Source organism: Eschscholzia californica, unplaced genomic scaffold (genome assembly GCF_041429995.1).
Source record: "Eschscholzia californica isolate CP2 unplaced genomic scaffold, dmEscCali1.0.p SCAF_6, whole genome shotgun sequence".
NCBI classification, from domain to species: domain Eukaryota; kingdom Viridiplantae; phylum Streptophyta; class Magnoliopsida; order Ranunculales; family Papaveraceae; genus Eschscholzia; species Eschscholzia californica.
The window spans coordinates 44,136,768-44,160,037 of NW_028238483.1; the positions used below are offsets into that span (position 1 = coordinate 44,136,768).

The 23,270-nt window shown below is 35.1% G+C and overlaps 4 protein-coding genes and 1 long non-coding RNA gene across 13 annotated transcripts; all 5 read left to right on the top strand.

Moving 5' to 3' along the window:
- Positions 1-1,244: 1,244 nt before the first annotated feature.
- On the top strand, positions 1,245-13,229 carry LOC147535448 (uncharacterized). 6 transcript variants are annotated; one of them, XR_015227861.1, is made up of 5 exons: positions 1,245-1,397; positions 1,901-1,971; positions 6,554-6,587; positions 8,353-8,476; positions 12,995-13,229. It is a non-coding gene; the product is annotated as an uncharacterized LOC147535448 (long non-coding RNA). The 6 variants fall into 6 exon arrangements; XR_015227863.1 differs by lacking the exon at positions 12,995-13,229 and adding an exon at positions 9,685-9,895; XR_015227862.1 differs by lacking the exon at positions 12,995-13,229 and adding an exon at positions 9,397-9,574.
- LOC147535449 (UDP-glycosyltransferase 88A1-like) lies at positions 9,970-12,869 on the top strand. Its single transcript, XM_086648951.1, has one exon. The coding sequence runs from the start codon at positions 11,124-11,126 to the stop codon at positions 12,624-12,626; it is 1,503 nt and encodes a 500-aa protein (XP_086505077.1). The 5' UTR covers positions 9,970-11,123; the 3' UTR covers positions 12,627-12,869.
- Positions 13,230-14,232: 1,003 nt separating the features above from the next.
- On the top strand, positions 14,233-19,035 carry LOC147535450 (S-adenosyl-L-methionine-dependent methyltransferases superfamily protein). Of its 3 annotated transcripts, XM_086650377.1 has the most exons (3): positions 17,008-17,098; positions 17,210-18,450; positions 18,674-19,035. In XM_086650377.1, the coding sequence occupies exons 1-2, from the start codon at positions 17,029-17,031 to the stop codon at positions 18,424-18,426; spliced, it is 1,287 nt and encodes a 428-aa protein (XP_086506503.1). In that variant the 5' UTR covers positions 17,008-17,028; the 3' UTR covers positions 18,427-18,450; positions 18,674-19,035. The 3 variants fall into 3 exon arrangements, with proteins under 3 accessions (XP_086506501.1, XP_086506503.1, XP_086506502.1); XM_086650375.1 differs by having other exon boundaries at positions 14,233-18,450; XM_086650376.1 differs by lacking the exon at positions 18,674-19,035 and having other exon boundaries at positions 17,210-18,631.
- On the top strand, positions 14,450-19,035 carry LOC147535451 (RING-H2 finger protein ATL67-like). Of its 2 annotated transcripts, none has more exons than XM_086650379.1 (2): positions 14,450-15,072; positions 18,674-19,035. In XM_086650379.1, exons 1-2 carry the CDS (start codon positions 14,450-14,452, stop codon positions 18,684-18,686), a joined length of 636 nt encoding a protein of 211 aa, XP_086506505.1. In that variant the 3' UTR covers positions 18,687-19,035. The 2 variants fall into 2 exon arrangements, with proteins under 2 accessions (XP_086506505.1, XP_086506504.1); XM_086650378.1 differs by having other exon boundaries at positions 18,661-18,949.
- Positions 19,036-20,184: 1,149 nt separating this feature from the next.
- LOC147535452 (reticulon-like protein B5) lies at positions 20,185-22,796 on the top strand. The gene is made up of 5 exons (XM_086648554.1): positions 20,185-20,481; positions 21,317-21,497; positions 21,616-21,757; positions 22,169-22,238; positions 22,350-22,796. The coding sequence occupies exons 1-5, from the start codon at positions 20,280-20,282 to the stop codon at positions 22,517-22,519; spliced, it is 765 nt and encodes a 254-aa protein (XP_086504680.1). The 5' UTR covers positions 20,185-20,279; the 3' UTR covers positions 22,520-22,796.
- Positions 22,797-23,270: the final 474 nt, after the last annotated feature.

The window sequence follows — 23,270 nt, forward strand, 5'->3', positions numbered from 1 at the left end:
ATATGGACAACTATTTTTGGGCCAGTGCAAGTCAACTATGATTGACGTAGTTGACATTTGATTTAATAAGGAGACAACTCCATAAAGCCTTAAATATTAAACGAAACTAACTTGTGGACCAATAAACAAAAATAATAATTAAAAATAGAAAACCTAAGTTTCTTCTTCTTCTTCTTCTTCTTCTTCTTCTTCTTCTTAGTCTTATTCAAATAACAGAAATCCTGAAGAAATCCACAATCTTGCCTCATATTAACTTAATAACACAAATGTCAGTATTAACATCTACAAAGATTAGGATTGAAACCCACATTACCAAAGTCTGTAGACAGTTAACATAAAAAACCTTTCATAAAAAAAAAAACATCAAAAACATCAAAAACAGATTTATCATTTTCTAGGGCATCTTTTAACCCAGAAGCCAAATCGTCATAACTCAGAAACTTATCTATCAATACAAATATCCAGACAATCAGTTCACTAATGTGTTATGGCAACCAAAATAAAACTTTCTAGAGAGAGAGAGGGTACCAGGCCAAAAGCAAAAATTCAAAGCGTCAACAACAAAGAGATATTAAACAGCCAGAGGTCCATTATCAAAATAATGAATCCCTTCAAGATTCCATTCAACTTTTAGAATTGAACATTCAATTTCATCAATTACTTTCAATTCCTGTTGTCATACACAAATTTTCACAATGTCGGTTAATTTATAATCAAAGCATCAGAAAAGCATTGTTTTCAAACCATGAAAGATGGAATACCTGGGGAGTCAATGACGACATGAGAAGAATGACTAGCAACCCAAGTAGTAGAAGACTTAACTTTCTCTATGTCTCTCCAAAATTTTTCTCTCTCCACAAATTTGAGTGTTGATGATGAAGAAGAAGAAAGACCAAACTTAGCGTTTATGGAAAAAAGATGGAGGAGTTAAAATCGAACACCTAATTCTAAGAAGACTTGAGTTAGAATAATAAAAAGTTGTCCCCTTAAAAACTATTGTCCGTATAAAAAATTTAATTTTTCTAGTTGTCCACATAAAATAGTTGTCCATATAAGAAAAACGGTTGTCCGCGTATTGGCCACCAAAAATAAAAGACTGACACTGATTAGTAAAATATTAGAGGGGTGTTTGGTTTGTTCGGGCAAAAGGTGCATTTTTAGTAAAAACGGGCTGTGTTTTGGTTTGTTCAAACCACGCTTTACAACGGTAATGAAGTAATGCGTTCCAACCACGCTTTACTTTTTACGCGTAAGAGTGAAGGGGACTAAAATTGGGGGAAAAAATGTGGGTAAAATCAAGAACGCGGGAGAAGGCGATGAAAGACGAGGGAAGATCGATGAAAGAGACAAGAAGAATGACAGAAGAACGAAACATCCCAACGAACAAAAGCGGCCAGGTTAGGGTTTCTGGTTTTCTTGATCCTTTTTCATCTCCATATAAGTATTTAGGGTTTTCCTTTCAACAAAAAAAAAAAGTATTTATGGTTTTTCTCTTCTCCACATATCGCTTCTATCGATCTTGAAAATATGCGGTAATTGATGCATCTCCGAAATTACTAGGTTTTCTTGATAGGGTTTTATCGACTGGGGTTTATTGACAGGCTTTTTAAGGAGTTTGGCCGAGTTCTGCTAGTTCGGTGCTTGTATCCAAATTATTTGACAACGCGGTAGTTCTAGGACTAATCACCTTCCCTGTTGATGCTAGTATTTCGCAAATTATTGAATTTTCTAGGGTTCATATGGAACCATTCGTCTTGGATTTTGGAAACTGCGGCATCAACGTTTAGAGATCCCGGTGTTGATAGACCTAGGAGTTGTTAGATAACATTTTTACTAATAATTTGTTCTCTCTCTCTCTCTCTCTATCTCATGAACACTTGTTACTACTCTGTTTTTGCAGGATAAACCTGCGGACTGTGCTATCAATTTTTCCATGGAGAATTATGCTGGTGATGCTGCTGCTTCACTCAAGTAAAACCCTACATTTTGCTGTTCTTCCCAAATTTTTTAAAATTGTTGTTGCCTCGTTGGTTATTTGATTTGTTTGATACCCATAGGTTGTTTTATATTTGGTTTTTGATATTCGTATGTTGCTTCATAGTCTTTACTGCCATAGGGAATTTCTGCATTGTATTTGATATGTGCGTGTATCTCCTTTTCGTTGGGTTCAATATGCATGCTCAATCTTTTAAGCCAATAAGCGGATTTCCATATTTGTTTTTATTTCCTCATGTTTTTCCAAGCGAAATTCTTTTTATCCTAGTTTATCATGCGTGCACTATTTTGGTATAATTCTTTTACTTACAAAATATATTATTGGTTTATGAATTAATAGTGATAATTATGCCAACTAAAGCTATTATGGTAGTTTCCACATTTGTTTTACTTGTTCATGCTTTTACAAGCAAAACTGTTCTAATCTTAGTTTATTGCGCGTGCACAACTTTTTTCTACAATTTTCTGCTTCCAAAATATATTTTTGTCTTTTTAATTGATAAAATTGTTTGTTATAACATATTAATATATTTTTCAAATTTAAAACATGATTTGCTGAAAACAATATTAACAAGCGCCAACTTTTAAAAACTATATTATGAGGGCCAAAATTTCTACATCGGTACTGGTGCCTCTAGCTACTCGATAAATACTTAACCTATGGTGGTTTTGTGGTGCATATAGCCCATCCATGTTAGGTTGCGCGAGAAGTATTTATGGTAAAGCTATTGATGCTTGAACCAAGTAACATGTATTTATATATTTTTCTGTTTCTAAAAATCAGTTTCGAAAAAGTATTTTGCAAGGGCCCAAATTTTTTTTGCTTGGACTGTTATTTCTAGCTACCCGATAAATACTTAACCTATGGTTGTTTTGTGGTGTATAAAGCCATATTATCTATCCATGATAGGTTGCGCGAGAAGTATTTATAAGGCAGCTATTGATGCTTGAACAATAAATCATGTATTCAATGTATGTCTTTGTTTTCTAATCAACCAACATCAACTTTGAACACAACTTTGAACACATACTTCAAAAGAGCCAAATGTTTTCCAACAAAGTCTGTTTTTTTATAGCTTCTTGATAGATATTTAACTTGTGGTTTTGTGGCGTAAAACGCCACGTTATCCATAACAGGTTGCGCGAGAAGTATTTATAGGGAAGCTATTGATGCTTGAACATGTGTTTTTCATGTGTATACTAGTTTTCTAATTAACGTTAAAATCCCTTTGAGGTCTTAATCCTCGTTGAATTGTTAAAATCAGCACGTCCTTGTCCAGGGATTCATATATATGCTTAATCTGTTTGAGTTTGACTATAGTGGGTGATGTTTGCTTGGTACCCCACTGAAGTAAAACCCTACGTTTTGTTGTTCATCTTTCCTGACTTCTTGAATTTTCTGTTGTCATCTTTGGTAATTAGTTTGTCTCGTATATTAGGCAGGGTTACTTAGATTATTTCATAATTGGTTTTTAATATTTATGTGTCTCTTCATAGTCGTGGCTGCCATAGGGTATTTCTGATAGTATTTGATTTTGTGTGTATCTCCTTTTTGTTGGGTTCAATGTGCATGCTTAATCTTTTAAGACTATTGTAGGTGATAATTAGGCCAACTAAAGCTAGTAAGCGAGTTTCCATATTTGTTTCACTTGTTCATGCTTTTAGAAGCAAAAAGTGTCTATATCTTAGTTTATTGAGTGTGCTCTATTTTTGTACAATTTTCACTTTCCAAAATATATTTCTTGTTTCTGAATTAATAATTTTGATTGTCATAACATGTTAATATATTTTTGGAATTTAAAACATTATTTGCTGAAAACAATATTAACAAGGGGCAACTTTCAAAAACTATATTATGAGGGCCAAAATTTCTACTGCGGTACTGGTGTTTCTAGCTACTCGATAAATACTTAACCTATGGTGGTTTGGTGCATATAACTATCCATGATAGGTTGCGCGAGAAGTACTTATGGTAAAGCTATTGATGCTTGAACCAAGTCCCATGAATTTATGTATTTCCCTGTTTCTAAAAAACCAGTTTCGAAAAGTATTTTGCAAATGCCCAATTTTTTTCTATTGGGACTGTTACTTCTAGCTACTCAATAAATACTTAACTTATGGTGGTTTTGTGGTGTATAAAGCCATAAGATCCATGGTAGGTTGCGCGAGAAGTATTTATTGGGCAGCTATTGGTGCTTGAACAATGGGTCATGTCTTTTATATAATTTCTTGTTTTCTAATCAACTTGATGTAAATACTTCACAAGAGCAAAAAAATTTCCATCGGGGATTAGTTTTTTTTATAGCTACTCGATAGATACTTAACTTGTTGTGGTTTTGTGGTGTTAAAAGCCATGTTATTCATAACAGGTTGCGCGAGAAGTATTTATAGGGAAGCTATTGATGCTTGAACATGTGTTTGTCATGTGTATACTAGTTTCTAATTAACGTGGTTATCCCTTTGAGGTCTTAATCCTTAATGAATTGTTGAAATCAGTACGTCCTTGTCCAGGTGTTCATATACATGCTTAATCTGTTTGACTATCGTTGGTGAAGTTTGCTTGGTACCTCACACTGAACGTTTTGCTGTTCTTCTTCCCGAACTTTTGAAAGTGTTGTTGTCATCTTTGTTAATGAGTTTGTTTGGTACTGAAGGCAGGGTTACTTAGATCGTTTTATAATTGGCTTTTGATATTTATGTGTCTCTTCTTAGTCTTGACTGCCGTAGGGGATTTCTGTATGGTATTTGATATTTGTGTGTATGAGGTATCTCCTTTTTGCTGGGCTCAATATGCATGCTTAATCTTTTAAGACTATTGTAGGTGACGATTACGACAACTAAAGGTAGTAAACGAGTTTCCATATTTGTTTTACTTGTTCATGCTTCTAGAAGCAAAAAGTTTATATCTTCAGTTTATTGGGTGTTAACTATTTTTGTACAATTTTCTGTTCCCAAAATATATTTCTAGTTTTTGAATTAATAATTTTTATTCTCATAACATATTAATATATTTTTCGAATTTAAAACATTATTTGCTGAAAACAATACTAACAGCGCCAACTTGTAAAAACTATATTATGAGGTCCAAAATTTCTGCATTGGTACTGGTATTTCTAGCTACTCGATAAATACTTAACGTATGGTCCTTTTTTGGTGCATATAGCAATCCCTGATAGGTTGCGCGAGAAGTATTTATGGTAACGCTATTGATGCTGGAACAAAGTGACATGTATTTTTGTATTTTCCTGTATCTAAAAAACTAGCTTCGGAAAAGTATTTTGCGAGGACCCAAATTTTCTCCACTGGACTGTTATTTCTAGCTACTCAATAGATACTTAACTTATGGTGGTTTTGTGGTGTATAAAGCCATATTATCCATGACAGGTTGCGCGAGAAGTATTTATAGGGCAGCTAGTGATGCTTAAACAATTTGTCATGTATCCTATATATTTTCTTGTTCTCTAATCAACAACTTTTAACACATACTTGGAGCCCAAAATTTTTCCATCGGGGAATGTTCTTATAGCTTCTCGATGATACTTAACTTGTTGTGGTTTTGTGATGTACAAAGCCATGTTGTCCATGACAGGTTGCGCGAGAAGTATTGAAGCTATTAATGCTGGAACATGCGTTGTTCATGCATTTTTTCTTTCTCATTTACGAATTGTTAAACTCAGTACCTCCTTGTCTAGGGGTTTATACATGCTTAATGTGTTAAGACTATCGTTGGTGAAGTTTGTCTGTACCCTCTACTGAAGTAAAATCCTACATTTTGCTGTTCTTCTTCCCGAGCTTTTTGAAATTGCTGCTGTCATGTTTGTTATTTAGTTTGTTTGGTACCTTAGGCAGGGTTACTTAGATCGTCTCTTCATGTTCTCCACTGCCATAGAGAATTTCTGCAAAGTATTCGAAATTTTGGTGCATCTCCTTTTTGTTTGGTTTAATATGCATGCTTAATCTTTCAAGACTGTTATTGGTGATAATTAGGCAAACTTTAGCTATCAAGGGAGTTTCCGTGTTTGTTTTACTTGTTCATGCTTTTACAAGCAAAAATGTTCATATCTTAGTTTATTGAGTGTGCTTTATTTTTGTTCAATTTTCTCACAAAATAAATTTCTGGTTTCTGAATTAGTATATTTGATTGTTATCACATATTCATATACTTTTTGAATTTAAAATATTATTGGTTGAAAACAAAATTAACAAGCGCCAACTTGTGACAACTATATTATGAGGGCCAAAATTTCTACGATACTGGTGTTTCTAGCTACTTGATAAATACTTAACTTGTGGTTGTTTTGTGGTGCATATAGCCATCGATGATAGGTTGCTCGAGAAGTATTTATAGGAAAGCTATTGAATGCTTGAACATGCACTTTTTTAGGTCTTGAACGCAACCGATTTAAAATAATTAAAGTTTCAGAATTAAATCAAAATATATCCTAATATAATAGAATAAGCACTTCCATAATCATGTACCCATTTTTTTTATATGGTTGATAAACTTTCTTGTTTTTCATGGTTTTTCGCTTGGGCATTTGGTTCATGATTAATGAAGAAGCGGAGCTGGATTGAGATGTTCAAATCACAAGGTTTGTCGAACCCCATTCTTTTATTGTGTATGTTATATGTATACACACAATGGAGATGAAGTTGCATGTCTCTATCCTAGGCTTGTGTCTGATATTACATACACATTACAATGACAACGAAATTGCTTATCTGTTTCAGTCAAGTTTAATTTCATCATACCAAAGTAGAAGATTGCACACCTAATGTGTACCATGTTACGCCCAAACTATTAACGCAATCACATCTCTCTCACTCGCTAACATTGGTCTAAATTACTGTCATTACCCATTTATGTCAAATCTTTGTTTCTTTATGAAATCTTAAATCTTTGAAAATGGTTAATGCTTAAGTACTATGTTTGAGTTGCTACTTTGTACACTTAAAACCAATTTTTGTATTGTTTGTATGTGTTTGGGCCGATGAAGAAATATCTTAGTACTGTAGATTAAGTTTCTTGGCTAATTTTGTGGAATAGTTATGTGTCATTACTTGTCATATTACTTTGTAAATAATAAATGTATAGATATTCTTCAGTTTATCATGTAAATGGTCGTAAGCTTGAAGATGACCTTGCCAATAGTGATCGATCTAGTTAAGAAAACCATTGGTGTTTCTGAAGTGAAACTCACATGGAAGGATTTATTCATAAGTTGATGTGATCTATAATATTCTTGAATGCTGCATTTAGTTGTTGTGCACTCTCTTACCATAGCTTTAGTTTCCCAAGCCATTAAACTTTACTAACAATGTGGTATATGTACTATACGGAACTAGTTCATAAACTTAGTCCGAGTAAGATGATCTGTACACACACACATGATATAGGATTACCGGCTTATTGTGTGTACAAAACTTGTGGTTTGGTCGCTTTAAGACTAAAAAAAGTATGATGTCTCTGGAATTCATGAGTTAGTAGCTGCCTGTATGTGTCACTCTATAGTCTCATCCCCACGAATTGGTTAAATTTCTTCTAATTTTGTGTACAAAACTAAATTTGTACACAAAATTAGAAGTAATTTTGTGTACACACACACAAAATTAGAAGAAATTTCTTCTAATTTTTTAGTCACTCTATAGTCTCATCCCCACGAATTGGTTAAATTTCTTCTAATTTTGTGTACACACACACATGATATAGGATTACCGGCTTATTGTGTGTACAAAACTTGTGGTTTGGTCGCTTTAAGACTAAAAAAAGTATGATGTCTCTGGAATTCATGAGTTAGTAGCTGCCTGTATGTGTCACTCTATAGTCTCATCCCCACGGATTGGTTAAATTTCTTCTAATTTTCCTCCCATATTCGCCTTCTGCGAGGTCAGTTTTTTGGTTGAATCTGTAATAATGTACCTTTACAAATCAAATCTTGTTGGCCTCTGACACAGATTACTTACCAATCTACTAATTTTCTATTTGCAATTGTGCTACGTAGATTTGTAAGTTTCGAAATCAACAGTGCGTAACTAAAGTAGTCCAGATTCTCTAGAACTTTGGTCACGTTGAACAAAATTTAGGGGAACTACAGTCGTAGTAATTTTAGGGGATACATAACATGAGTATATGATATCATGAAGAACCCGGCCTGTGTAAGAGCGTTGACCTCAAGTGCAGGCATATATTGACCCAGTATGTTAGGATATTTAAGACATATTAGGAACTAGGAAACAATATCTTACTTTCGTCTGCAGATCCCTTTCATTTAATTATATTGTTACAAATTGGTGACGGTGTAATTCAAATAACTTTCGATGGGTAGCTTATTCAAAGAGAGTTTCAATCTTTTACAGGAGAAAAGTTTGACATGGCTATCTTGACTCTTGAGGACTCAAACTGGTACAATAGAAAGTTTACTCCAGCTAGTGACTGAGTAGCTCAAGCTTACAAGACATGATCTCAGCTGATTTATGCCTGGTATGTCCAAGCATTAGTTTGTTTTACTCTTCATGTATCTAGAATATGGCATTTAATTGATGTTGAAGTATCTTGTTAGAGAGAAAAACTCCGGCAACGGGTAATATATGAATTTGCATCGACAAAATAACATGTGATACAAATTAAGGTTAGGATTGATCCTTCTATTCCCACCAATCTGTCTATGATCAAACCTAACTCTAGATTCTTTTAGGTGGCCTATCTCTCGGCTTGTCTTGTTGTAAAAACGGGTAAATACAAAAATTATCATGATGAAGTAGTCGAGAGTTCTTTGCATATACTAAGTAGAAGTGTGAAACCCAAGTAGAGTGGAAAAAACTTCTTGTCAGTGGTACCTGTTAAATGATTATATGCCAACCTTGTCTTCTTACAAATATGCATTAGTTACAACTTCCCATAGTTAGATGCTCATATGCCCATACCACTACTTTCCACTAGTAACCAAAACAAGAAAATAAATTTATATCCCTTCACTCCTATTTGACTACTACAATCAAGAGGTTGTTTTGTATTTCTTTTGCTTCCATCTCGCTAGTGTTCTTATAAATATCATTACTATGTCAGAACTCCTTAACTAGCTAGTCTTCTATACACTGACTCTTAAGTGCTCTCGCTATCTAATAAAATAAATAGTGAATGGTTGAAACTCTGAAAGTAGAAGATAATGAAAGCTAATGGTCTTAAATGTATTGGTTGGGCTTCCTAAAATGTGGGCCCTCGTTAGTGTTGTGATTGAATGAATATTGGTAGTGTTCAAATATTCACTGTTTTCAGTATTTTGACGAGGCAGTGTGCTTTTTCGAAGTAAAATTTGAAATTTGACTCGAGTTAGAATGACCATTTTTATCTGAAATTTGATTGGAGTTGGAATGTTTGGTTTATTTGAATGACTGATTTAGGTATGTTTCACTTGGAAGTAGACACCTCAGACATAACCATAGTGATGTCTCCACTCTTTAAAGTAAAAGTAAAATAAATATAAAGTTGTTAGAAATAAGAAAATCGTACAATATTTGAAGTTTCTATGAAGTATTATTGATAATCTTATAGTTAATGCAGTCATAAAATTAGTACCCATTTCCCTTTCTCTTTTAATCTTAATGATCGTATCTATATACTCAAATTTTTAGCTTAATCTGTTGTAAATAGCGGAATATATTAAGAAAAAAACTTTTGAATTACAAGAGCCCAGATTTTCTCCATCAGGGCTGGTATTCTCTAGATACTTAAACCTAAAGAGCTCTTTGCTCGACATCTTATGTGAACAAGTGTTGACTATAGAAGTATTTGTAGTGACATGATGCTGTCATGTTTGTTATATAGTTTGTAGGGAATTTCTGCAGCGTATTTGATATTTGTGTGCATCTCTTTTTCGTTGGATTCAGTATGCGTGCTTAATCTTTTATGAATGTTATTGGTGATAATTAGGCCAACTAAAGCCATTAAGGGTTTTATTTAGAAGGAAATTTTCATTTCATGACTGTTATTGGTGAAATAAATTCAAACATGGCAAGAGGTCTAGTACTCTTCCACCTTTAGAAGTCCAAAGGTCCAAGGCATGCTGAAAATGAAAACATGCTAACAAAAAAAAAGTGGTGTTTCTTTTGTTTGCCAATTAGTTCAAGTTTAATTGAATTCAGTAGTTTTGATACAATTCCAATCAAAATATCAAAATTCACCAATTTTATAGTTAAGAAATGTTATTTGATCTGGAAATGGGAACTGACCTCAATCTGAATGCTAATGTGGTGGATTCTTATAGGTCTAGGTCCGGACTTTTTTCTCTCTATCTGTCCAGATTAAAGGGAGTCGGCCACATCAACTTCTAGATTGAGATCGTCCCCTATTTTTGACCAAATAGTATTTCTATTTTTAGTTCTATCAAGTCATGATACATTCATGACTCAAAATCAGGTCAATCTAGAAACGTAATCTAATTTTTACAATAACAATTCCCATTAGTCGACTCCATTTTCGATGGGGAAGGATGAGCAAAATCTTTTCATGTGTTAAGCCGGAAATAGATTGAATGAGACATTGGTGGAAATCAATGTACGATGCTACCAATTTAGGAAATTCTAATTTTTCATCAAAAAAATGAAATTAGCTTGTTAAGGGATTTAGAAAGCTCCTAATTCTATTCCAAGGATGGTGACTCAACCTCATCATTCTCTCAGTAGTAAAAAATAATGGGTAATCAAGATATGGTTACAACAAATCAGGGACATCTACCTTCTAGAAAGGATCTCACCCAATTTCTTCAATGATAAACATGGTGAAATAAAACTTTGATAGAGAGATTTGTCAGTCTACTAGGTGAAACTAGCATGGTTGTTTCCTTTGTGTCCATATGATTTTTATCATATCAAACATGGTGAAATAAAACTTGGTGAGTTAGAGTATGTTGTGAATCCCTACCCAACGGTTTAGATTCACCCTACTTTCACCAAAAGAGAAAGAGGCGTGAATCCAACAGTTGGATGGGGGAGATTCACGCAAAAAATGTTGGTCTCCCTATCTTTTTCCTTATCATATAGTATCAAATTTTGGCTCCATATTTTGAGCAATTGAACCATAAACAAGAATGACACCCATCTCCTCCAATTATTAAGACAGTCCTCTATATATGCCATCCCATCCATGCTTCAATTGCTCTCCTCATCCACACATTCCCTCTCTCTCTCTCTCTCTCTCTTTCCAAAAAGTGAGGAAGATGAAGCAAACAGTGGTGTTATATCCCTCACCAGGAATTGGTCACTTAATTTCCATGGTTGAACTAGGTAAACAAATAATCAATCAAAACTCTTCATTCTCAATCACAATTCTCATCCCTACTTCAAATGAACCTTCAAAATCAAACCAAACATCTCCTTATATAAACAGAGTCTCTAAATCCAACCCATCAATCATCTTCCATCATCTTCCTCCTCCTACTCCTACACAACTCCAATCTGCTTCACCTGAAACCACACTCATTGACACCCTTCTCCTAAACAACCCACTCATTCATCAATCACTTCTAACCATCTCTCTTTCTTCAACCATCTCTGCTTTCATCTTTGATTTCTTCTGTTACCCTGTTCTTGAAATCACTACCCAACTCCAAATTTCGTCTTACTTGTTCTTCACTTCTGGTGCTAATGTCTTGGCTGTTTTACTCTACTACCCAATTCTGATCAAATCTCTAGGCACCTATGAAGATCATCATTCTGTTGAAATTCCTGGGTTGCCACCGTTACGTTCCACTGATATACCGGACCCGTTACGTAACAGATCTGGTAATGTTGAATCATTTTTACTTATGTCTGAAACTGCTACAAAAGTTAAGGGTAATATAGTAAATACCTTCGAGTCGCTCGAGACAAGAGCAATTCAAGCCATTAAAGATGGATTATGTGTACCCAATTCTCCGACCCCACCGATCTATTCAATCGGACCATTGATTGCTGAACCAACGACCGATAACGAAGATGTTAGAAAGGTCGAGTGTCTCACATGGTTAGATTCTCAGCCGAGTAAAAGTGTTGTCTTTTTGTGTTTCGGTAGCGGTGGTGTTTTTACGGTAGCTCAGTTGAAAGAAATAGCGGTTGGGTTGGAAAAATGTGGGCAAAGGTTTTTGTGGGTTGTGCGAAATGCGCTTACTCAAGATGACGATAAGGGTAAATTAGCACCAACTGAGTTTGACTTGACCGATTTGTTACCCGAGGGATTTTTGGATCGGACAAGAGATCGCGGTTTAGTAGTGAAGAATTGGGCACCACAGGTGGACATCTTGAATCGGGAATCGGTTGGTGGGTTTGTGACTCACTGTGGTTGGAACTCAATTTTGGAATCGGTTTGTGCTGGGGTACCCATGATTGGGTGGCCTTTATATGCTGAGCAAAGGTTGAATCGGGCACTTTTGGTTAGTGAAATGAAATTGAGTTTACATTTGAATGAATCAGAGGATGGGTTTGTGAGTTCATTAGAAATTGAAGAACGAGTTCGAATGTTAATGGAATCGGAGGAAGGGAAAAGACTAAGAGAGCGAGTTGCTGTTGCTAGAGATGAAGCTAAATTGGCATTAAGTGAGGGTGGGTCATCTCGTTCTTCGTTGGCCGAGTTGATCGAGTCATGGGGGAGTTTATAAATGTCATGATCCAAGTAGATTTAATAGTAAACTTGTTTGTGGTTTATGGTAGGATTTGGATTTTATTTTGCTATTTTTATGTTGATTTGTGGTAGAAAATTATCTAGGGAAGTTTTAAAAGCAATGTTCAAACTTGTTAAAAGTAATGTGTTTTTCACGGAAGACTTGGTGAAAACAAGTTGACAAAATATGTTTAGAGGCAATGCTTAAATTTGAAGGTGTTTTATCACCGCTTCCTTTTTCCTTCTTGTTCAGTCTTCTTTTTTTTTCTTCGTACATTTTTCCCTTATTTTGTGTAGTAGAAACAACATTGTTTTTTCTCCTTTATCTTTCTTTTCTTTGATTTGGGAAAATGTGTTATATGACAGGAAACCACAAGTTGAATATTAAATCAAGCGCACTAAACTCATGATGATATACATGGTGGTTACATAAGTGCAACAAGGAGTAAGTGGGTCGGCATTTGTAATTTAAGAAGTCATGATATATATATATTTGAAATCATGATATGTTATGTCAAACACAAATGGGTGTTGTCTCTAACTAAAATGTGTGCTAAAAAGATTGTCTTTGTCCACCACCCTTTGGTGCGACGGTTTGACACCCCTCTTAACCCCACGAGGTCGTGGGACCGAGTCTAGATGGAAGCAGTTTGCCATCAAGATTTATCTTATGTAAGCCTAAAGGCCGACAAATGATTACATTATTTATGTAATTTAGGCTATAAATAATGTAATCATTTGTCGGCCTTTAGGCCTCTTTGTTGTTAGGCTTTAGGTCTTGATTTAAATTAGACGGCCATCGTGCTATTACATCTTCATGATGCATCAATACCTCGTAACGACTAACGTATATTGTAATTAGATTCTAAAAAAAATGGTATTTAACGACACGATTTTAAGAAGTTTGGGCATTGCCTGTAAATCTTCCCAATTATCTAACTTATGCATCTTGAGGTTTGATTCTTTACGGGTAATAAAATACTCCCTGAGGTAATTTTCATTTTCTTTTAAAAGATAGAATACAATTTTGACACTTATGGACCTCTAAGTTTTAAACGACCTCACTAGGGAAGGATGTTTCATATCTTAAGAGGAGCACCACACTCTGTCTCATTGCCGACGTGAGATTGATTACAATACACCCTCCCAACACCATATCATAGTAAAACGAATCGTGATGATAACGTGTTAGAGACCATAAGAACCAACTTTTTCTAGATTGTCTCATTACCATACTACTGATTAAATATACTCCCTCCGTCCCATTTTGTTTGGTTGTTATTCCTTTTATGGATGTCCCAAAATGTTTGGTCACTTTCCTTTTATAATATTCATTTAATTATTAAAATGATGCAACTTCCAAGACTACCCTTTAGTTTGAATACCATTCAAAGGTTCTAATTGGTTCTACGCTTCTACCAATGTTATATTTAATGAAATATTCTATATTAAATGAGGGTATTTTAGGGAAAGTCTTTATATTTGTCAACAATAAATACCAATCCATAATAAGTTGAATTCCCCAAAACTACAAACAAAATGGGACGGAGGGAGTAAAAAATAAATAAAGATAAAGTTTCTTTCCCTCTCTTTTTTGTTGGCTGTTTGCCTCTCTCTCTCTCTCTCTCTTCATTGCTCACTTTCTCTTTAATGCTTTCTCTCTCTGTTCCTTCAAATCTGGTTCAACGTTACATAGAAAGAATTAAATGCATCAGCTAGGGAAACCCACCAACCACCACCACCAAGAAATAATCCCTAATCTCTCTCCTCCTCACGAAAAAATGAAGAAACAAAAGCCCTTCTTTTCTCTTTCCTCCCAAAATGTCCAGCAGTCCTTCTGCTGCTGCCGCCGGCCTACCCACCGCCGCTTCTGATGCCGGAAAATCCTCCCCTTTCTTCCTCAATAACTTCTCCAACTTGGGTCTTGGTTTTGCCATCGCTATAGCTTTAGGGTTTCTCGTTCTCCTCTCCACTGTTCTTCTCGCCTCTTATATTTGTTGTCGATATCGATCCATTTCTCTTCATCTCCAAAACCCTAACCCTAATAATAATAATCTTTCAAACAGTACCAATGGGATAATTCTACCTAGGATTATATTTGTTGCTGAAGATGATGTTCATGATGAAGAAAATTCAATTACAGGACTTGATCAAATGGTTATAAATTCTTACCCAAAATTCGTTTTTTCAAAATCTAATAATGATTTGGGTATGAGTGATTCATCATCAGTTTGTTGTTCAATCTGTTTATGTGATTATAAAGAAGGTGAAATGATGAGAATGATGCCTGATTGTCATCATTTTTTTCATCAATCTTGTGTTGATGCTTGGTTAAGACTTCATGCTTCTTGCCCTGTTTGTCGGAATTCACCATTACCAACACCATTATCAACTCCATTATCTGAACTTGTTCCTCTCTCTCATTACCCAGGGAATCGAACGAGGTGATACCATTTTTTCCCCCTTTTTCTTCATTACTACAGTAGTACATAAATTTTGGGTTTGATTAAGAACTATTCTGTTCTTCTTGATTACTAGTGTTATTAATCAGTGAACTCTTGGATGAAATTATTAGGTTTTTGTTTATGGGTTCTAGTTAATTTGAGCTCATTTGAACTTGGGTTTTGTTAATTTTACAGAATATTACTATATGAAAGGTTTAGTTCATAATTGAGTATTTAATCTTCCTCACTTGATTAGTTTTATTTACAGTCGTTGGAATATATAATTTTACTGTTCTTTCTTAGTTGGTTAGTTCAGTTGAAATTCAGGATTTATGTAAAAGTGTTTGTTATAATTGAACATACAAAATTTCATTCTTTGAAGTACTACTATATAGTTGTGTGAATAATGAGTTCTTGTTCTTGGCCAACAATCCTTGGTTGGAGTGGAAAGAGGTATAATCTTCCACCTTAGAGGTCAAGGGTTCGAACCACACGCTGAACAATTCAAAAATAAATAAATAATGAGTTCTTGTGCATTAGGGTTTTTGCTAAGATGGTATCCTTGTGAGTAGGAGAATTCAACTTCGTGCCTTCTTACAATTTCTTGTCTGTAACTTAGCTCATACGAATACTATAAGGATGAACCCATTATGTAATATTTCATGTAAATGATTTGGCAGCCTGAGTTCTAAATTATATGTTATAGACTAGCTTAGTGTTGGTTTGAGACAGAGGAAGATGAATGAAGTAACCAATATTTTGATTCAACTTGATTGCGACACTAATGGTTCCTATTTGTAGTTATGTTTAAGACTAGATTGTCATTGTTGATTTCTGCCATTAAAGCAGAAGTTGTACGAAGACTCTCTCTCTCAAGTCTATAATTAGTCATCTGCAAACTGCACTAGCAGAAAAGACTTGGATGGAGTTCACTACTTGTCTTTCATTCTTCATTTTAACTCAATATAAGCAGGTTCGAAGCAAAACCCTATCTGTGGGCGACTAGTTGAGCAAGAATCGAAAATGTCACTTCTTATTTACATATCTCCGGTCACGGGACCGAGTCATCAATGGGGTTATAGCCTGTGAACCCACAATCCGGTCCATTAGAAGTTCGCCTTGGTGCAGAAGTTCACTTAGCCCGCCCGAAGATGTAAATACCCATGGGCGTCTCTCGCCAACCCATTCCCACCCATAATCTAGAGTTTTGAGTACTATATTTCTTGCAATTTATTAAGCGTAGGAACGAACATTATCGCTAGGTAGCACTCAAAAACTTGCACAACCCTATATAGTTTTTTTTTTATTTGTTTATTTTCATTTCTTTTTTCCTTTCTAATTTCTATTCCAACCTCAAAATTCAAATCCCTAACTTGTTGAAATGAATATTTTATCATATTTGTCTTCAATTGGTAAACATACAAAAACAAACTTAAAGTACCGTTCTAGATCCTCCATCAAACAAAGTCAATGCATTGGTTTGTGCCCTAGGCGGCACCTTGGATGTGCCAATCCATGGTTCTACCTAAAGTTTATAAATTAGAATGTACTGAACAAAGTTTACACATATTACTCAACGTCTAGATTAGGCCTCAAATCCATGTTAAGGGTCGGTTAGTTCCGATCTTGTTGATAAATAATCATTCAATCTAATAAATCTTTATTTAGCTTAGGCCTCAGGTGAATTTCTAGTGACTTATTCCGTGAGACAAGGACTATGCTTTGGAAATCAAAATTAGGAAACCAATGCATTAAACAAATGTGAAGCTTTGAAAGCCCTCTCTAAAATACTATTTTCCCTTGTTCAAAAACCTAAGTGAACTACCCTTAGTCAAACTCACTCCAACTAAACCTCCCCATCTCTCTCTCTCTCTCTCTCTCTCTCTCTCTCTCTTGGGTGTTCTTCTCACATTGTGTTGAACATTGCTAGATTAGGTCCAAGTTGAGTGACAAGATATGAGAAACCCAAATTGTTTTAGCAAGTTTGGAATGGGAAGGAGGATACATAGTTTCATTTTCATATTGGGTATGTTTGCTTTTCTTCTTAGTATTGCTACATTATCTAAATTTTACTCTCTTAGTTCTCTCATTAGTACTGAATCCTTTTGTCATATTATAAACTCTGAACCCCAAGTAGGAATTTCCAAAAACTCGAAAAACACTATCGAAGTTGTTATTCGAAAGATCGAAGAAGAGATCAAGAACATGAAGGAATTACCATCTGAAACATTAGTATCAAGATATAATTCTTTTCTTGAAGAAATCTTGGGTCTTGTTGGATCAATTCAAGAATCATTTACTCAAGTTGAAGAACCAAAACTAGAGATTCATCCTTTATCAAAAGATAATCACGACGAAGCAGCAAAGTACTTTCTAATCGAAGAAATTCGAAAGTATGTCAAGATTAAACCGAATCGACTGAAAAAACAGAACTTCATGGGAGCAAATGGGACTTTTACTAGTATTGGTCATGCTTGTTTTTCAATGAAGGATGATTTAGAAGAATATATGGATTATGATGTTGGTGATATTTGTAAAGATGATTGGAAACTTGCTCAAAAGTTAATGGTTCATGGTTGTGATCCTTTACCAAGAAGAAGATGTTTTTCGAGAGCTCCGAAATTGTATTATAAACCATTTCCCATTAATGAATCTATTTGGAAACTACCCGATGATCGAAATGTTAGATGGAGTCAATATAGATGTAAGAATTTCACTTGTTTAGCTAACAATTCAACTAAGAAAGGATTCTTCAAATGTTCAGATTGTTTCAATCTTCTTGAACATGAAAAGCCAAGATGGATGGAAATCCTAAATCTTGATCTTGTTACGAATTCGACACCCGATTTCTTGATACCTGAAGTACTGAAAATCAAACCAGGGGAAATAAGAATAGGACTAGATTTTAGTGTTGGAACAGGAACTTTTGCTGCTAGAATGAGAGAATATAATGTTACTATTGTCTCTGCTACTATTAATCTTGGAGCTCCATTTAATGAGATGATTGCTCTTCGAGGACTGATTCCGCTTTATTTAACGATAAACCAACGACTTCCTTTCTTTGATAATACTCTTGATATTATTCATACGACAAGATTTCTTGACGGGTGGATTGATTTTATGTTTTTAGACTTTGTGTTATATGATATGGATAGAGTTTTAAGGCCTGGTGGATTACTTTGGGTTGATAGTTTCTTTTGTTTGAAAGAAGATTTGGGTGATTATTTAGAAGCATTTAAGTTGTTAAGATATAAGAGACGTAAATGGGTTATCGTTCCAAAACGCGATAAAGATGACGATCGAGAGGTCTTCTTCTCTGCAGTTTTAGAGAAGCCACCACGACCGTTTCGATGATGTTCTTCTTGTCGAAATTTTGAGGTTTGTTCTTGTTTTTATCTTTTGTGATCTTTTTGTTTTTTTACTTTTCTAACACTTTGGGTAGTAGTTGGTGATTTTGATTTGATTTTGGGTGGTTGTTGTTGGTGAATACTTGAAGGAAAGAACAGATAAATAGATAATGTAGCTGATTTCAATAGATATTGATGTACTCTTTCTTGTCTGTTTGATGCTTCCTAATGACCCATTTAGTGGTTCACAACAGGCGACAGGTATAATGGTAACGATACAAACTGACACGGGCCTTCTCATTCCAATGGGCTGGTGTCGTTGCCCCTCTTGGACACGATCCGTTTAGAAATGGCCCTTGACGGGCTACGGGCTGTGGCCACCACTCAGGCGATGCATCTAGGCAAAAAGAAACCTTCTGGCTGAAGCTGTTCAGTGCCAAAGCAGAGAGATCTTTTTTGTTCCTGGATTAATGGTTTAAACATAGATTACTTTAAAATCTGATAATTTATTCATGAAACTTACACTGAATTAGGATCTTTCTCGACCCATTTCATGGTGTTTATCAATTGTATAATTTGAACCTGATCATGCTTTTAAGACTGAACTGAATTTCCTCCAAGGGGAGTCAAAGTCATTTTTTGTTTTGGGCCCGACCCACTGGTCCAGACCCATTCATGAAATGGACTGGGCTCGGAAATTCAAAATCCATTAAACCTACCATTCGTTTAATTGTTTTCAAATGCATCTCTTTGAGAGAAAAAAGAGAAAGAAAAAGAGAATGATGAATGTTATCAACCAGTCCTGAGTTTAAAAAGAAGGATTCTTTGATAGGTGAATTGTTGTTTATTTTACCAAAAAAATGACAGCACATCGTTGTTGTACAAGTGCTTTTTGACATCTCACATTCTTCTTCAACAAACAATCTCTTCGAGTTAAATCTGATTTTGACCACGAGAAATTAAATTAAAATTATAAACAAACTATGATTCATGCCCGGAACGAACAGAACATATGTGTCTAAGATTTCCAATATAAAAATGCTTAAGAGGTAAGAAAAAAATATTGGTTTCATATGAAATCTTAGAGGAGAAGGTTTTGTTTGTGAAATAAACAAAGTGGAGTATTAGGTTTTCTCATCATTATTTTATTAAAAGATTTATAAAATTCTTTTCCTTTGGAATCAATAGAATAATTTGACAATAAATACTATCAATCTTGAATTTGAACTAATCTGATATTTTTCACATTGGGCGGTCCGACCCCTCTCGGATAATTTGAGGTTTGAACCCTTAGTTTGGGTCTAGAACAAGACAATCTGTCCCAAATTCGAACTCAAGTGTCAATTGGTGTTTTGCCGGGACTTTTAGCCGCTCTCAAATTTTTTTTCTCTTTTTGTTTTTTTCTTTCTCATTTCTTTGCGTCTAAGAATACAACAAAGTCAATTTTCATGTCTTGCCATTAATCCAGGTATATTTCATTTTCTCGCTCAACCGACTACCACCACGTGTCAGTTAACTACTACGTGAAGTGTCACTATCTATAAGACACTCACCCTTTTTTGTAGTCGGCACAAACGAAAATCCTTTTAATCCGCCTTCCATTAAAAGAAACGGTCTGTTAAAAAATTCCAACTTCACACCAACAAAGTTAACGTCCGTTAAACATCTAGAATCCCGAACCTATAGGCATGAATCCTCCTTACCTGTAGGTTCGGAAAGTGAATCCCTCCCTCCCTATATTAGTAGAATTCTGGAGTGATGAGAAATACTCCACATTTTAACGACTCTCTCTCGCTCTATTTAACGGACGCGTTAAGATTTCATTAACGAAAAGAAGAAGCATTAATTAATTAATATAATATGGCGGAACAAGTAGAAGATTCTAGTTCTAGCCCTAAAGCTGAGACTTTGATCAACAAGGTAACGGAGAAATTTCACGGTTCATCATCATCTGATTCTGATAATGATAAGCCTTCGTCTCCGTCGTCTGGGGTGAAATCGGCGGTTAATCGCCTTTTTGGAAGGCAGAAACCTGTTCACAAAGTTTTCGGTGGTGGAAAACGTAAGGAAATTTTCATTTGACTAATTTTCAGGGTTTAGATTTCATGCAAAACCCTAATTTTACTTAGTTTATTTGGTTTTTCTAGTATGCTATTGGATTAGGTTTTTGAGATGATTTTGTTGATTTTCTTTCAAATTTGATAAAAACAATTCAAAATTAGGGTTTAGCTAATTGATAATTATACTTCTGATTTCATTTGGATGATGTGATTATTAATATTGTTCTATAGTTAGATTAGAGTTTTTCATTGGATTTTGCTTTTCACATATAAATTTAGAATTTTTATGAATCTCAAGTGCTTTTTGAGGAGGAGCTTTTGATTCAATCAGTCACTATCAGATGTAAATTTACTTTCAGTTATTCATCCCACTTTATCTTTTGGTGGAAGCTTATAAAGGTGATTAATTATGTTTAATCAACTCGATTCCCCCCCAAAAAAAAAGTCTATTAATCAACCGTTCAATAGTATTTTTGAATTTTTCTTCATTAGTGTGATAGTTCCACATCACTCACGAGAGTGTCCGGAGCCTGGGCTATAGGTGTGCAATCAAGCTTAGGTAAGTATCGAGGCCATTTGGGAGGCTCGTAGAGCCTTCACCGATAACAAAACCCCGTACATGTGGGCTTGGGCCTAAGGTGGCAAAATCGGGGACAATATTAGAAACTGCTAAGGCTTGGAGCGTCACAATTAGTCCGTTGCTTGAGAGATTATATCAGTTCTAAAGCTTTAGCTGGGTTTAGGGTTTAGCTGCGTTCTAAGCTTTTATCAAATTTTCCGATTTGTTACTATCTCTCTCTCTCTCTAATGATCTGTATTTTTGGGTTTCTGGTGTAGCTGCTGACGTCTTCTTATGGAGGAACAAGAAAATCTCCGCCGGAGTACTCGGTGGAGCCACCGCAATGTGGATTCTCTTTGAATTGCTGGAATACCATCTGGTTACACTGTTATGCCACATTTTGATACTATCTTTGGCAGTCCTGTTCTTGTGGTCTAATGCTTCTACTTTCATCAAGAAGTAAGCTTGCTTGGACCTTTATAAGTTCTCACTGCTCTAAATGTCATGGATTATTTTCTTACCCACATTCCAAAAACAAAATTGCTTAAGTTCTTATGGATCTCTGATTTTGTTTCAGGTCTCCTCCAATTATTCCTGAAGTTCATCTTCCCGAGGAAACATTCCTTCAGATCGCTTCTACTCTTAGAATTGAAATTAATCGGACTTTCCATGTTTTGCGCGAGATTGCATCTGGACGGGACTTAAAAAAGTTTCTCTATGTAAGTTCTTCTCATCTGATCAAGTGAAATAAGTTATATGTTTGTATAATTGAATTCACTCATATGCACAGATATATTTCAATTTAGTATTCCTATATGAAATTCTTGATATAAGTAATTGGCATAACAATACAGTTTTCCAAATCGAGATATCATAATTTTTTATGCTTCTTAGTGGGATGAACTAATGATTCAAATTATAACTCGTATCGCCTGCCATACTTGGTTATCGTAAATTTACTTCCCTACTTGTCTATATGTAGTTTTGGTACTCCCCTAATATATTGAAATTCGCATGCATATTATAACCAATTTGGTTCGTCAAATCCAAACGCCAAATACATGATTGGATTTGATTGTTCCAGTTGCGGCTGAGTCCTTATTCATGGCTCTGTACTGTTCATTGATTAGGTGATTGCTGGGTTATGGGTTCTGTCGATTGTAGGCGCTTGGTTCAATTTCTTGACCTTGTTCTACACAGGTAAAAGAATATTCTCATGCTGTTCACATTTGCTTATTATTAACAAGTTTCTGCCTTGGGTTTTCTTATATAGTCACTCCGTGTTCTTACTTGAAATATTTGTAAACGCAGTGTTTGTATTGCTACATACGGTGCCTGTACTTTACGAGAAATATGAGGACCAAGTCGATGCAACTGCTGAGAAGGCAATACACGAAATCAAGAAACAGTATATGGTATTCGACACCAAGGTTTTAAGTAAGATACCAAGAGGACCGGTGAAAGATAAGAAAAATTTGTAGTCAAGAGTTGTGAAACTTATCAGGTTTCTCCCTGTTAATGGTATTTTGCTCATTTTCTTTTCCTGGATGAAGTTAAAGAGTGGTGGTGGTAACTGAATTTGGCTGCTGAATATTTTTATTTGTAGTAGTTGTGGGGAACTTACAGAATAGGTTTTTAGGGTTTAAGTTTGTAAAATGATTTATTGTGTTTAAAAGGGATGTGTGAATTGATTTGTGTTTTGCTACCATTGATACCTTACATGTAGAAATGAAGCTCAAACTGTTGTTGTGTTTTGCATTTTACAATTTTATCTATCCATCTCCCTCTCTCTCTCAACACATTTTTAATTTTGGTTTTTCCCAAGTGTAAGGAAACTTGTCTACGCAATCATTTCTTCAAACTGTTGGGATCGACAAAGATTGCTGCGGGATGGATAGAGTTAACTAGGATGCAAGTTACCAAGCGTACTGCCAGGAGAAATAAGTTGCAACTTTGGTCCATCTGAAATATTCTGTGGAGAAGAAAGACTTCGGTGAATTAAATTTGTCGGGGAATTCTTATTTTGAGTCTGAAAATCACCATCTCTCCTCCCTTCTTTTCTCTTTTCTCCTCTCTGCTCCACCTATCTCTCTTTCCGTCTCATCACCCTCTCTCTCTCTATATCTCTTTCTGTTATGATGAGGAGAGCGTACACTGGAACAGCTAATCAGTTTGTGGGAAGCCCTAAACCAGATTGGTTCTGGTGAAGAGTGATGTCCTTTGTCGGAATCG